This window comes from Dasypus novemcinctus, chromosome 16 (assembly GCF_030445035.2).
Source record: "Dasypus novemcinctus isolate mDasNov1 chromosome 16, mDasNov1.1.hap2, whole genome shotgun sequence".
In the NCBI taxonomy this organism is placed as follows: Eukaryota; Metazoa; Chordata; class Mammalia; order Cingulata; family Dasypodidae; genus Dasypus; species Dasypus novemcinctus.
In genome coordinates this window covers 74,573,177-74,587,150 of record NC_080688.1, presented here as the reverse complement: position 1 = coordinate 74,587,150, position 13,974 = coordinate 74,573,177, and the positions used below count along the sequence as shown (strand labels likewise).

At 46.6% G+C, this 13,974-nt stretch overlaps 1 protein-coding gene across 5 annotated transcripts in view; it reads right to left on the bottom strand.

The window, feature by feature from the left end:
* NEDD4L (NEDD4 like E3 ubiquitin protein ligase) overlaps positions 1–13,569 on the bottom strand; it is a 334,138-nt gene extending 320,569 nt beyond the window's left edge. For 2 of the 5 annotated variants that reach the window (XM_004447198.5, XM_058277800.2), the window contains exon 1: positions 13,404–13,560. In XM_004447198.5, coding sequence (XP_004447255.1) covers positions 13,404–13,451 — 48 coding nt within the window. In that variant the 5' untranslated portion in view covers positions 13,452–13,560. Of the gene's footprint in view, positions 1–12,300; positions 12,400–13,403 lie in introns of those variants that run through there. The other 3 variants (XM_004447200.5, XM_071208576.1, XM_058277797.1) reach the window with 3 other exon arrangements.
* Between the last annotated feature and the right edge of the window lie 405 nt (positions 13,570–13,974).

The following is a 13,974-nucleotide window of genomic DNA, read 5'->3' as shown; positions in this document are numbered from 1 at the left end:
ACATCTGAACTATCAACAAATCTCAGGCAATTCCTCCAAGATATATCCCAAATCCAGCCATTTCTCTGCACTGTGCCTTCCCATAATACAACCACCACCATCTCCTAACCAACTGGTGCTACCGTTCACCAGTTTTACTTTCATTCTTGTCCTCCCCATCTCCTGGGAGACAATCCTTTGTCCCCAACAATCCTTTGTCCACAAAGAAATCTGTGTTAGCGTCAGATCATAAATCAGATCCTGCTACTCCCCTGCTGAAAACCCTCCAACGGCAACCACAAGCCCACCGCCATTCAAGGCCCTCCCCAATCTGCCCTGTTACCTCACTGCCTGCCAGTCTCCCCCTGGCTCACTACTGTTCCAACTCCTTCCATTCCTCAAGCTTGTTCCTACCTCAGGGCCTCTGTATGTGCTAGTCCCACTATATGGAATATTCTACGCCCAAATTTCGCAAGGCTGGCAACATGTCATTCCGGTCTCAGCTGCATTGCTTTATTCCATTATATAGTAATTCCCTTGAGACCCCTTATGCCCTATGCAATGCCTATGGAGCACTCTGCATACCTTATGGACACAAATTTGACCCAACATGTAATACAGCCTCTCCTCAGTGCAGAGATGGCAAATGCTAACACCCTCCACTGAAGCTCACTCTTGCAACCGACGCTTCAACATGTACACTGGCCTGGTGCTTAGAGAGCTTCTCTTTTGGGGAGAGGGCATGGCACTGCCCAGCATCTGCAACCACTTCCTGTATGTGGGGAGTTCCCTGCAGGGTAAGGTTTGATGGTGGGCTGGGTCCATAATTCCCACCTGAGAAACCAAAATTTTCAACAAGGAACCGACAAACCCCTCACAGCCGTCACCCACCAGCAAGGTGTGAGCCCACGACTATGGCAAGGCCAGAGACTCCAGCCCAAGACTTTCTCACCAGAGCCCGGGACTCAAAGAGTACGTGTGCAGAAACTAGTTAACAAGGCAGGCCTGGGAAGGCCAGCTCACAGGGTGGGCCCGTGGCTGGCCGGCCTCTGGGAACCTGAATGACAGGCCTTTCCCTACACGGATACGAAACTTCCTCTAAATGATGCGATTGGCTGAATTCTGGTGTGCTAGACAGACGGTGCCTACTTAACCAGCCTACTAAAAACCCTGTGCACTGAGTCTCTCACGCACTTCCCCCGTCGACAATGCTTCACGCCTGCTGTCACAATCTGTTGCTGGAGGAATAAACTGCACCTGCAACTCCATGGACGGAGACGCTCAGAAGCTTGTACCTACCTGGCTACCTCCAAGATGCCAACCCAATGTGCCTTTTCCCTTTGCTGGTTTTTGCGTGCTATTCTTTCACTACAAAAACTGTAACTGTGACTATAACAAGTTCTGGGTCTTTTGAGTCCTTTTGGTGTGACACACCAGGCCTGACAGTAGTCTGGGAATCCCCAAGACAGGTTGATGCGGACACAGCAAGACGGAGGCCACCACCCAGCTCCCAGAGACAGCCATGGGAGGTTGCCAGAGGTGCCAGCCAGTGTCAGAGAGCACAGGAGCCCTCGTCAGGTGACCCTTGTGGGTTTCCCTGACTGTGATTCTGGACGCCCCGCTTTCCGTGGTCTCTGACCGCTATTCCAGGCCTGGCTCTCCAGCTTTACGGGTACTTCTTCCATGCCATCCAATATTCCTTCAGTCCTTTCTGTGGAGCCAGAATTGGTTGCTGTTGCTTGCAATCAAGAACCCTAACTATCAAAGATTTTGTAACAAAAAGAAGAGGCACTATAAATAAAACTGGAAGGCTGACTGGAGCGTATCTATGAGTCCTACAACCCCAGTCTGGAGAAGCTAGTCTTTCCTGATACGGTGGAACAAAAGCAGACACATTAAACTGCCCCTGCCATCTTTTGGGACCCAAACTGTGTGCTTCCTCATTCCAGGCTATTTTTAAATCGCCTCAAGTCAGAAGCTGTAGGGATGAGCTAGGCAAAGAGACCTATTGCCAAGGGAAAGACATTGCCAGAACCAGAGACTTCATCTAGGTAAGATCACTGGCTGTGGGTATTACCCACGGACTGAAAGCAAACCTACCCAGAAGCCAAGTTTTCCTGGGAGCGGTATGGCCGAAGAAATTCCCAGGATGGCTCACACCAGCCTGTGGCCGTTCAACCCCAAGCCCCAAACTCATGGCAACAGCAGAGCCCAAGAAAAGGAACTTTGCCGGCACCCAGGCCACCCAGGGCCAACCAGGGAAAATGGTTGCCAAGAGCTTCTCACTCTGACCATAATTCAGCGGAGCCTGAGGCTGCAGACCTGCTGACCCAGGCAAGGACTCCTTCTCCTTGCTCCTCTTCCGCCAGATACCACACTGTGCCTTTTCTTTTTTTTTCCCTTCTCTCAATGAGAGTTTTGAATGTAGTCATCCTATTCTTTCTTCACCACTGTATCTCAGATATTTGGGGAATGTAAGTTATTTTGCCAGAGGTCACCAAACCACTAAAAAAAAACCTCCTTTCAGGTATGGGAAGTGACAGGGTATCTCCTGGAGGTCCTTGCAATGCGCAGATGAGCACCCTGGGAGAGGGAGTGTGGGCGCCGCTCAAAGCTGCGGGCATTTCTGAAGGTGGACAGACCTGCAGGAGGATGGATAACCCAAGGGGGTGGGCCATGGGGTCATCACGGCTGACTTCACCCCAGCTGGAGGGGCTGTAAAGGTTAATTCCATTCCCTGTCACCAGCTAGTTGAGAGATGAGCAGATCTAAGCCTCCATGGGACAAGGAGACAAGAGATTTCCTGGATCATTCTAGGGAAAAAGTATTTCTTCATTCTTAAGAGAAAGCCACAGGAAGACATTCTCTTTCCTCTGCAAAAAGTTAAAAAAAAAAAAAAAAAGATCATGGCTCCAGCTGCCATTGGCAGCCACCCGAGGACCACTAAGGCCTCTGGTGTAGACAGCAGGGCAGAACAAAGAAAGAGCCTGGTTCCTTGATGACATCACGGAGCCAGCACATTTCCTTACTGTCTGGTGGAAGTTCCTAAATGTTGTAACTGAATAAGACAAATGAGGTTCTAGACCCCTGAGAGCAATCAATAATCTACCAGAGCACATGACCCACCAAAATAGAGACTGGCCAACTCAAGTACCACAATTCTAAGACACCATCAACTGTAAACTCTCAACTTTTTTTGGGGGGGGGAGCACGGGGGAGGTAGAAATGGGGAGTGTGGTATGAGTATAAGAACCTTACCAACACATTAAACACACATACTAATCATAAGATGCGGCCTTCTTTCAGAAAGAAAAGGCTTGGGAAGGGGAAGGGCAAAGACAAATCTCAGATTAGAAGTAACATAATATTTGCCAACTCTGTTGGTTGGGAAAGGATCAATATGACCTGTCTCTGAGTCACACCGAACACATAATGGGCATCACAAGTCAGCTCAAAGGCAAAATGCAGACGCACCTTAGAGTCACTTAAATATTTGTACTGGTGATTTCAGCTATGCAGAGCTGTCATTTAGATATCCAAAATTATTTCATTACAATCAGATAGTAATAAGAGCTCTCAAATCCCAAGAGAATAAAAATAGAGAAAAAGATTTGAGTTTGATCACTTATCATAGTACACACACCAAAATAATTGCACAAACACAAGACACTACTAAAACTTAACTTACCTTTATGTAACTGTAATGGACAGAAGGATGAAAATACAAATTGTGTCTATAGTGGAGAAAATGAAACATCTATTTTACAAGCTGCAAGTGAAAAAAATGTGTAATCTACCGGTCACTTTTTAGGGAAAATACTCAACCCTTCCCCTACCTTCCACCCCTCAATTTGGTACAGAGTTCCTAAAAGGCAAAAGTAGAACACAATGACCTTGGTTCCTTACACGCAGTGCAAGCCCTTGATAAGCATGTGTTCAACTGAACAAACACCATCAATATTTGTACTGAACAAGTGCTCTCATTTGTGCCCGAAGCTTGAAGTACATGCATCTGGTGCATTCCTCTCTAACTTTTAAACTTACTTTTATATTAGTAAAATAAATGTTCATGGTGGAAATACAGAAAATTAAAATAAACAATAAAAATTACCTGTATTCCTACTGCTCAAAGATAACCACCACTAACTTCCTGGTATATATTCTGATTTGTTTTTCAATGCATAAATATTTATCCATAACCGGATTCTATTGTAACTGTTTTGTAACCCTTTTTCATTTAATATTATATTCTGGCATCTGAATATTATTAAATATTCTTCAATATCTCCCCCCTCCCACCAATCCCATGGCAGCACTCTACTTTCCTTTACTTCACTTCTCAAGGGAAGGGAGGGAAACCTCCTACTACTTAATTACTTTCACTAATAACATTCACCAGGATATAAGCCATCATTCCAAAGGCAGGCAGTATGGCATACACCAATTTCTCAGTAATTGGCATAAACAAACTCTAGAACTCAAAATGACCAGAGTTCAGCTCCCTCTAGCTGTAGCACAATTCAGGAGCTACATTCGAATGTAATTTATCCTCCGGTGCTAAGAAGCAGGAGGAAATAAAGCCGGGTCAAAGTTTACAAATCGATTCACTGACTATAATTATCATTACAACTAATTATCTCCCAAAAGGCATGAAGAACAAAAGGAACCAGAGAGAAAAGAAAAAAGGAAGGAAATCGATTTGCTAAACCTCAGACACCTTGCCCTTTCCAAGCCAAACTGGGAAAGATTAGGTTCACACTATGATAAAACCCAAAGACAGATTACTTACTGATAGAAGGGAGACCCAGAAAGGAAAGCACCAAACTTTTCAACTAAACTCCCATTCTTAGGCTCTAAGAGCAATTTAGAGCTTTCTGAGTAAGTGGAGCCTTTGGTTTAAATGCAGTGGAATCCACACCTTCTTTCATTATTATATAATTAATATTGAGTGCTTACTAAGCAATGTCATTCTATATCTTAGGATTGGTTTATTAATAGTTTTAGGGAGGAAAAAAACAGACCAAAGTGACTTCCCAGTATTAAAAAAAAAACCTTACAGATATAAATAAACCCATTGAATGCAGACTTCAATTAAACCACAGGAAAGAGAGAAAGGACGGTCATGTTCCACTTCCACCTCACCTCCCACCCACACGTCTTCAGCTGCCATCTATCACACACTTGCTAAAATGCAAATATAAAACCTAAAATCGTGTAAGTTCCTAAAAATCTGCTGAAGCCTGCACTTTAAAGCCGTGATTCGTAACAGATGTTCAGCCCTGAAGACCTAGTGTGCTCTTGTCCAGGTATGAACAAGCCTCCCATTGTTCCCAATCACAGAGCTTCTCAATACCGACCCCGAGATGGACCCCAAATGGAAATTCCAGCCCTCCAAAGTGCTTCAAAAGACACTTTATAAAGCACGATGCAGAGCTGCCCGCCAAGAGGCAAAGTGCGGAGCCTTGAGTCAGACTGAAAACTGTGCTGTCCCCGGCAAGGCGGGTGGCGGGACAACGCCCGCCCTTCTGGCGCTCTCGCTCCGTCAAGCGCTCAAGGGGACCATCAGCACGTCACTCCAGGTGCCTGGGAAGCCAGGACATCCCCTGGAGCCTGGACAAGTCCTGGGTGATGGGGGGTGGCCTCAGCCAAAGTGGGACCGGCCCCTCGGCTGTTCGCCCCCTTCCTACGGCCCCGAAACCTACAAGCCCTTCCCAGGCTGGGTTGCACATCATAGCACCTTACACGAAAATAAAACCCACTTCTGAACGGCCCTTCTCTCTTGGTAAACAGGAGGTATGAAAAGAATATGCAATCTCTCAGTGGACACTCTCAGTGGCCTGCAAGGAAATCAGATAGCCCCACCATTAAAGTAGGTAAGTTTTGAATCAATGCAGGACTCTGGAGTCAGGGGCAAAAAGTCAACTAAAGCATCAAAACTAAACTTACCCCAGATACACGGAGGGAACATGGCTTTTCCTACCCAGGAGCATTACAGTACTATTCAGCATTCAGACAACGTGGGTTCAGCGCAAAACATGACAACAAACAATTATTTTGTGACTACCTCCTATGAGACCCATCTCTACTAAAAATTCATAAAGTAAGAATCTGTATCTCTTTACCACTGTGCACTCTGCCAGAACCTGAGTCTCAGTCCTGTGTGAGCTTTCGAGAAGAGCTCTAGCAACCAAACACCTGGGAGTGGCACCAATTATTAGTTCCTTCTTAGAGTCGAAGACCGCAAATAAGGGAGGGGTCATACACAGAACCAGAATTACTATTTAGTCCACACACCAAGAAGAAAGGCCTGGGACAGTGATCCTCAGAGGACTCTTTCCGTGTGTAGGCTGCGGGGACTATTTCCCAAATCCAAAGGCCTGTCCCTCTCTCCCAAATCTAACACGCCCTCCTGAGTAAGGGCAACTCTGAAAATTTTGGAAACAGATGATTCCTCATACTACCCGCACAGAGAAACACTGCTTCCGGTGTCTTTATTAAATAACTGCTTTTCCATTTTCTTAGTTTGTAGGAAAATATTGTTTTCTAAATCTAGTTTAATTATCATTCTAAATTATCCTCTCATTTCCCTATAACACCAACAAGCAACACCCAGCCAGAGTGAATACAAACATTGCCACCTATAGTCAGAAAATGAAATATATGAAATAAAGATAGAAAATAACATTTATCACACTTCTCACATCCTTCATTAATCCTACTATCCTAACACTTATTATCACCATTATTCACATATTATTTTGATCCTCCTTAACATGGATTGTCAAAAGATCAACATATTTTTTCCTTTATTGCCAATTAATAAATGTATCATTTATACCACTTATTCAAAGATCTGCAACATCAAAATGTTTGAAAACTCTAAAGTCAGGATCTTCTTTTACTGCTGCTGCTGGTTAGGACCCAAAATTCAGGGGCAGCAATAAAAATCTGTTTAACACAGATATTTTAGTTCAAAACAAAACATGTAATGTTATGATCACAATCTATCATAGAGAAACTAATTTGCTTCTTTCACCAGACACACATTACAATATTTTTATCATTTTAAGTAACTGCACAATGCAGAAACGTGATTAAATTAGCAACAAACACAAAGTTTCCTCTTACAATGAATGCATAAGCAATTTAGCAGTAACTGGAAAAGTACTGTTTCAATAATATTACATTCTAACACCACTCTCAGCTTCAGGGATTTCCTTGCAATTATTTCTATTTGGGCGGGGGGAGAGGTTGGGGGGGATCAAACACATTGCTGCTTCCCAGAATCCAAACTACACTTCCTCAAGGAAGTTTCCTGGCAATGTGGTCACTGGCCGCATTGAAGAGATGACTGAATAGCATTCAACTGCTTCACTTTAAATTGAGTTATACATGGCAGAGAAACTGCTGCTGTATGAGGATGCCCGTTTTGCCACCACCCTCATCCCTTGTGAACAAATTTTTTTTCCTTAAGTGCAGGAAACCACTTTTCAATAACATGTAAACATTAACATGAATATAAACAGGAATGTCAGTTTCTACAACTTCCATAGAAACCACCTTCTTGATGAAATTTAAATTTTAATGATAGTATAGAAACAAAGTAGATTAGAGGTTACCACGGGCTTGTGGGAAGATGAGCAAAGAGTTACTGCTTACTGGTACAGAGTTTCCATTTGGGGTGATAAGAACCTTTTGATAATGGAAGGTGGTGAGGTAGCACCACATTGTAGAAGCATTTAAAATGCCACTTGAATTATACGCTTAAAATGGCAAACTGTGTTATCCATGTTGCCACAATAAAGAAAAATGAGAGTAGAATTTAAACCACACACCGAATTTGCTAATTAAAAGAACTGTCTTAGAATGTCACAACATGGGAAACGGACTTTGGCCCAGTGGTTAGGGCGTCCGTCTACCATATGGGAGGTCCGCGGTTCAAACCCCGGGCCTCCTTGACCCGTGTGGAGCTGGCCATGCGCAGTGCTGATGCGCGCAAGGAGTGCCGTGACACGCAAGGGTGTCCCCCGCGTGAGAGCCCCACGCGCAAGGAGTGCGCCCATGAGGAAAAGCCGCCCAGCGTGAAAAGAAAGAGCAGCCTGCCCAGGAATGGCGCCGCCCACACTTCCCGTGCCGCTGACGACAACAGAAGCGGACAAAGAAACAAGACGCAGCAAACAGACACCAAGAACAGACAACCGGGGGAGGGGGGGAAATTAAATAAAGAAATAAATCTTTAAAAAAAAAAAAAAAAAGAATGTCACAACAAAATACAGGGCCTCAGAGTTTGTTTTTCAAATGTTAGTAATCCTGGCACAGATTGTAACCATGACAGTCCATTTCCTGGGTATCCAGCACACCGAGCCGGTGCCACTAAGCCACAGGGATTTTCAAACTGGAACAAATGGGCAAGTCCTTTCTTCCTCTAGAAAACTGCCTTTCAACACCCACCTTTACATCCAAACAATAGCCAAATTAATTTCCAAAAGCAATCTTGTGCCCATTCTGCACAGCTGCAGAGATAGCATGCAGGGCTTCTCAAGTAATCTCTTAAAAACACACGTGGGTTACTTTTTTTAAATTAAAGCCTATTCTTAATTACTTACAGATGGCTATTCCGGTGGCATGTTAATTAAACTCCTTATTTCTTCTCTGCTAATGCCCATTTAACAGCATATCCCTTATGCTACTCCTTTTTGCTGAGACAGAAAAGTGGAAAATTTTTTAACAGTGGACTGAATGAAATTGATGGCTCAGGTGATCCCAAATTTTTAATTACGTCAAGTCATAAATTCTAAAACTTCCTAGTTTTCATATTTTAACATCTCTGAAATAGGGATGCTTCATAAAATCAATGATGTGTCATAATTTGACAGTAATTTTTTCTGTCTTGCTTAGTGGTATATAAAATAATGGTACATCTTGAAACTGACAGCTTTTCTTAGAGCCAAGGAAACCCGGCATGTGTGCTAAAGGTTAACCTAAGGAAGCGGACTTGGCCCAGTGGTTAGGGCGTCTGTCTACCACATGGGAGGGCCACGGTTCAAACCCCGGCCCTCCTTGACCCGTGTGGAGCTGGCCCACGTGCAGTGCTGATGTGCACAAGGAGTGCCGTACCATGTGCCATACAGGGGTGTCCCCTGCGTAGGGGAGCCCCACGCGCAAGGAGTGCTAAAGAGAGCCGCCCAGTGTGGAAAGAAAGTACAGCCTGACCAGGAATGGCTCCGCACACAGAGAGCTGACACAACGAAAAGAAACACAGATTCCTGTGCCGCTGACAAACAACAGAAAGCAGACAAAGAAGAACACTCAGCAAACGGACACAGAAAACAGACAACTGGAGTGGGGGGAAGGGGAGAGAAATAAAAAATTAAAAAATAAAAATGTTTAAAAAAAAAAAAAGGTTAACCTAAAATGCCTGTTGTAAAGTGGTGTTTAAATGCAAATGAGTCAAAAGAAGCCTAAGACAATAAGGAGCAGTGGGGACTGTGGTAACTGGAGCACACAGGCCACATCTCTAGGGCCAATAAAGCAGGGCCACCAGTTGCTGCAGGTGAGAATATGGCCCCAATGAAGCCAGATTTTTATCATTAGTCACGAAAATTCCCAAGGCTTAAAACACTCTGAAGATTATACAAAGCAGGGCCACTGGTCAAATCTGGCCCATGAGCCATCAGCTTGCAATCCCTAATCTTTACCTCTATATTACTTTATCATATTAAGACATCTAGCAGTGAATACCTTTCTAGACACTTGGAAGAGAAGCAGCATTATTCAGCATGTCAAAAACTAGAACTTTGTTATCAAGATAGACCTGGGTTCAACTCGCAGATCCAGAACTTACTACTAGGTGTGTGTCCTTATGCAGGTCAGTTAACCTCTCTGAGCATCTACTCCTCACCTATTAAATTGCAGCATATCTCATAGGAGTCTTATGAAGATTAAATGAGATAGCATGTGTTCAGGACTTCGCACAGTTCTTGGGGTAGAGAAGAAATTCAAAACATTTACTAGTTATTCCTATTTGTATAAAGGAAGGAAGGTGTCGAAGTACCATCCCCCAAGTCAGTCTGGCCTTCATATCTATGCCACTTGCCTCACTCTAACCACCAAAAAATATTTTAAATGCCACACCTCATATTGTAAGAGAACTGTCACCCAACCCTAGAATTTCACCCAACCAAAAAGACCTTTCAGTAGAGGATACCATTCCAAGATAATAAAAGATTTCAGAAGGTTAACAGTGAGTAACATTCATGAGTAAACTATAGGCAAAATCAGTTAAGATGGCCAAAAATTAAAAACTAAAAAAAAAAAAAAAACACAAAACAAAACAACAAAACGCACCAAGGAATCAAGCCAGAAGCAGAAATGAGTCCAAACTGTTCTGCTTCCAAACCAAGTCTGATCCTGGGCCATGAATCAGATGTTTTGTTAAGTGGCTAATCCCTCCAACACCAAAAAGACTTCATCTGATGGTGGTCTGGAATTTGGTTACCTAAATTGACCTGATTTCAATCAGAGTGAATGTGGGCTATAACCAACCAGAGGAGCTAAGCCAGAAATACGAAACAAAAAATAACCACCACAGACAGAGAAAGCAAAGCCCACATCTTAATCCCTTTCATCTGTGAACTGGCCCTGGGCTCACTCGCCGGGGAACAGTGCCCTCTGCCTTGGCACTGCCTTCTGGGTTAATGCCATGCTTCCCCAGCAGCCAGGACTTGGCGCTAACCAGTCTGTATGTAATGGGATAGAACTAAGTACACGCCAAACATACAATGCTTTTCATCAAACCTCAAAGAAAAATACAAGTTAATATTTAAGGAATTTGCCAGGTAGGGATGCCTATTTTGCTAAGAGGTTTATAAGGTATTTAATATGACAATGAAAATATCTTCACATGTGATGTTGAGGCACACACCAAGTGTGCAAACTGAAGTACACCTGCAATTTAACATGCCTAGGAAAAAAGCAATGCTGCCGTTTTGTTAGGCATACTTCTTTAAGAGCCCGTTAAAATATGCCATTTGTTTTCTTACAGGCAGACTAGTTCAGGGAGACAAAACAAGCTGTGCAAATTCAACAATTTGTTGTTAATATTCTACGAAGGCATTCCCTGATTTTCCAAAGGGCAGACTGACAGCATGAAACCTCCAAGGAAAATCAAATACCATAGAAATGTGAAGTCATCAAAAATAGCCTTGGCTTATTTATTCACTGATAGGAGAAAGTTGTAAAAGGAAGACAGATGAGATTTGTCTTCTGTAAGAGAATGTGTGTGGAACTAAATAGCATCCACAACTTGGCAAGTAAATATGGTGTCTTCACCGCCTCTTGCTATTTCCTATACAGCCCCAAAAACCACTCAGCAACACGCACAGAACAATCATATACATATACACACACATCCATTCTGCTCATAGCCCATCCTTCACTTTCACAGCAGTTCCAGTTAAGAAGATCGGTAGTAATGCATCAGACAAAAAGCAGGAGGAGATGCTCCAGGTGGATTCTGGCACTAGCTGAAAATGTAAACAAAGAACAAACCGTGACATGCATGTAATTCATCTATCCAGTGGCATTTCCCAAACCGTATTTAAAATATATTTTTCAGGGAGTTTGGGGGAAAAAAATGTTACGAGGGGAAGGAGGGAGGAGGGGAAGAACTTAAGATGGAACCAGCTGTCTTCTCCCCCCACAGCACCTCAATCCAAGCAAGTCCCTTTGTTCAGGAATGTCGGTATCAGCACCTCTGAAAGCTCACTGCCTGCCCTCTACCGCTAATTAAATGGAGCAGAGATTGAAAGAGAAAGCTCTGAAAGGGAGGAAAGAGGAGAGAAGGATCCCCTGGGTACATAAAACAATGCTGCTTTTCATCCCCAGGTGACTGCAGAAAAAGGAGAAATTATTTTACACAAGCACAGCAAGGCAAAACATTCAAAAGCACAAGTCACACTACATTGTGATCGTTTTTGAAGCAAAAACCACAGCATGCTTTTAATCAACACCGTTTTATAAAATGTCATACCCCAAAACACCCTCCCCCACCCCAAAATACCTATTCCATTACACACTTGCACACGTGCATGCACACACACACCCCCCATGCCAGGGTAGGAAAGCTGAAGCTCCCAACACTGCTAAGAAGCCATAGTGTGGTCAGGTCTCAGCTAACAGCTTCTCTTTCAACCCCACCCTCATCACCAGAGAGAGGGGACATTAGCAAAGAAAGAAAGAAAGGGAAGAAAGGAAAATCGAGAAAGCCTGAATTTCCAGGCACCAACTTTTCATTAAATGCACAACCGGGATAGGAAATACCTCCCTGCTGAGTAATGCTTCGTGGGTTGTAAATTCACCTCTCCAACGGGGAGCCAGACCTGAGCGCGCACCCTGCCAGATGGCAAACCACTCCCACCTGCCCCATCTAGCCTGCCCGCCAAGCCGCGCCAGCCACAGGCCTCCCACCCCCCTTTTTGGCAGAGCAACACACCAATAAGAGCCGGCCGTGGCTCGAAGAGAGAGAGCTGGGCAGTGATTTAGCAAGATTGTTTCCAAAGAGGGGAGTGGGAAACCGAGAGCAGAGTAAGGCTGAAAACAAAGCCCTTGGCAGTGAACCCGGCGGTCTGGGGGCGTGGCTTATCTAATTTGCTTACTAATAAAAGGAATCAATTAACAAAAGGGATCATTTGAAGGCTCTCCAACCACTCCAGAGGTGCTGGGCTTTGAATCCTCGGGAGGAAAATAAGGCAGGGCTGCAAGCTTCCTCCAAGATTCCAGTAACACCTGCCACCATCCCGGACCGCCTCCCCCACCCAAAAGACCTCGAAATCCATAATCCTGTCTTCGGAAGGCAGAGCGACAGGCACACACAGTTCCCAGCGTTTTCCGCCGTGTTAAGCACACAAGCTTCAGAGCACTTGCTGACACATTCATTAGAAACAAAGTTCCAGGAGGGGGAGACAATTCAGACTGCTCGGCAACCCCGGGCTCCCCCGCGCGGCGCGGGTCTCCAGCCGCGACCCAGACGTGACACACATCATGGACTCCCGGGCTGCAAGCGTGAGAGGCGCAAAGTTCCCCAACGGCCCCTGAGACGCCACTCGGGGCGGGGAGGCGTAGGGGACCCCCCCGCAAAAAAAAAAAAAAAAAAAAAAATCGCAGAGCTGCGGGTTGAACCCGCCGCCCCAAGGGCGCCGCGCCGCTGTATTTACAAACAATGCGCACAGCTCAGGGGTGGGGGGCGCGTGGCCGAGGGCCCAGACTCGGAGGACCCCGCTCCCGGACTCCCGCCCGGGGAGGTACCCCCTGCAGGCGCAGGGGACGCGCAGCCCGAGGGGTCGCCCCGTTCCCTCCCCTTGCGGGCACGGGGCAGGGACTCCCGCGGAGGTCCGGGACGCCGGGAGAACTGGGGTGCAGCTCACCTCCTCCTCCGAAAGTCCGTAGACCGGCTCCCCGAGCCCGGTCGCCATGGAGCCCGCAACCGGCGCCCCGCGCGGGCCGGCAGACGCTCCGGGGCGGCTGGGCTGCGGCGCCGACGGCGGAGGCGTCCCGGGCGCCCCGCACGCTGCGCTCTTCCTCCCGGGTGGCCGGCCCGCCCCGGGGGCACCCGCTCGCCAGGCCCGGCGCCCGCAGGTGAGGGCTCGCGAGCGCGGGCTTCCCACCGGAAGGCTGCGGGGACGTGCAGCTGGCGGCCGCCGTGCGCCCTCCGGCCGCTCCCAGGAGAGCGGCGTGCAGCAGGCGGCGGCGGCGCGGGGCCCGCCGGGCTTCCCTTCCCCGCCGCCCGCTCCTCCCCCGCGGCGCGCCCGCTCTCCGCCCCTGCCCTCCGATCACTCGAAACCGCTCGCCCGCCCCCTCGCCCCGCTCTCCCCGCCCTCTCCTCCCACCCCGCGCGAAAAGGGGACCCTCCCCGCCTCGCCGAGGCGGGCGGACGCGCCCCCCAAGCCAATCACAGGCCGGGCTGCGGGGCGGGGTGGCGGAGCCCTGCCCTCGCGC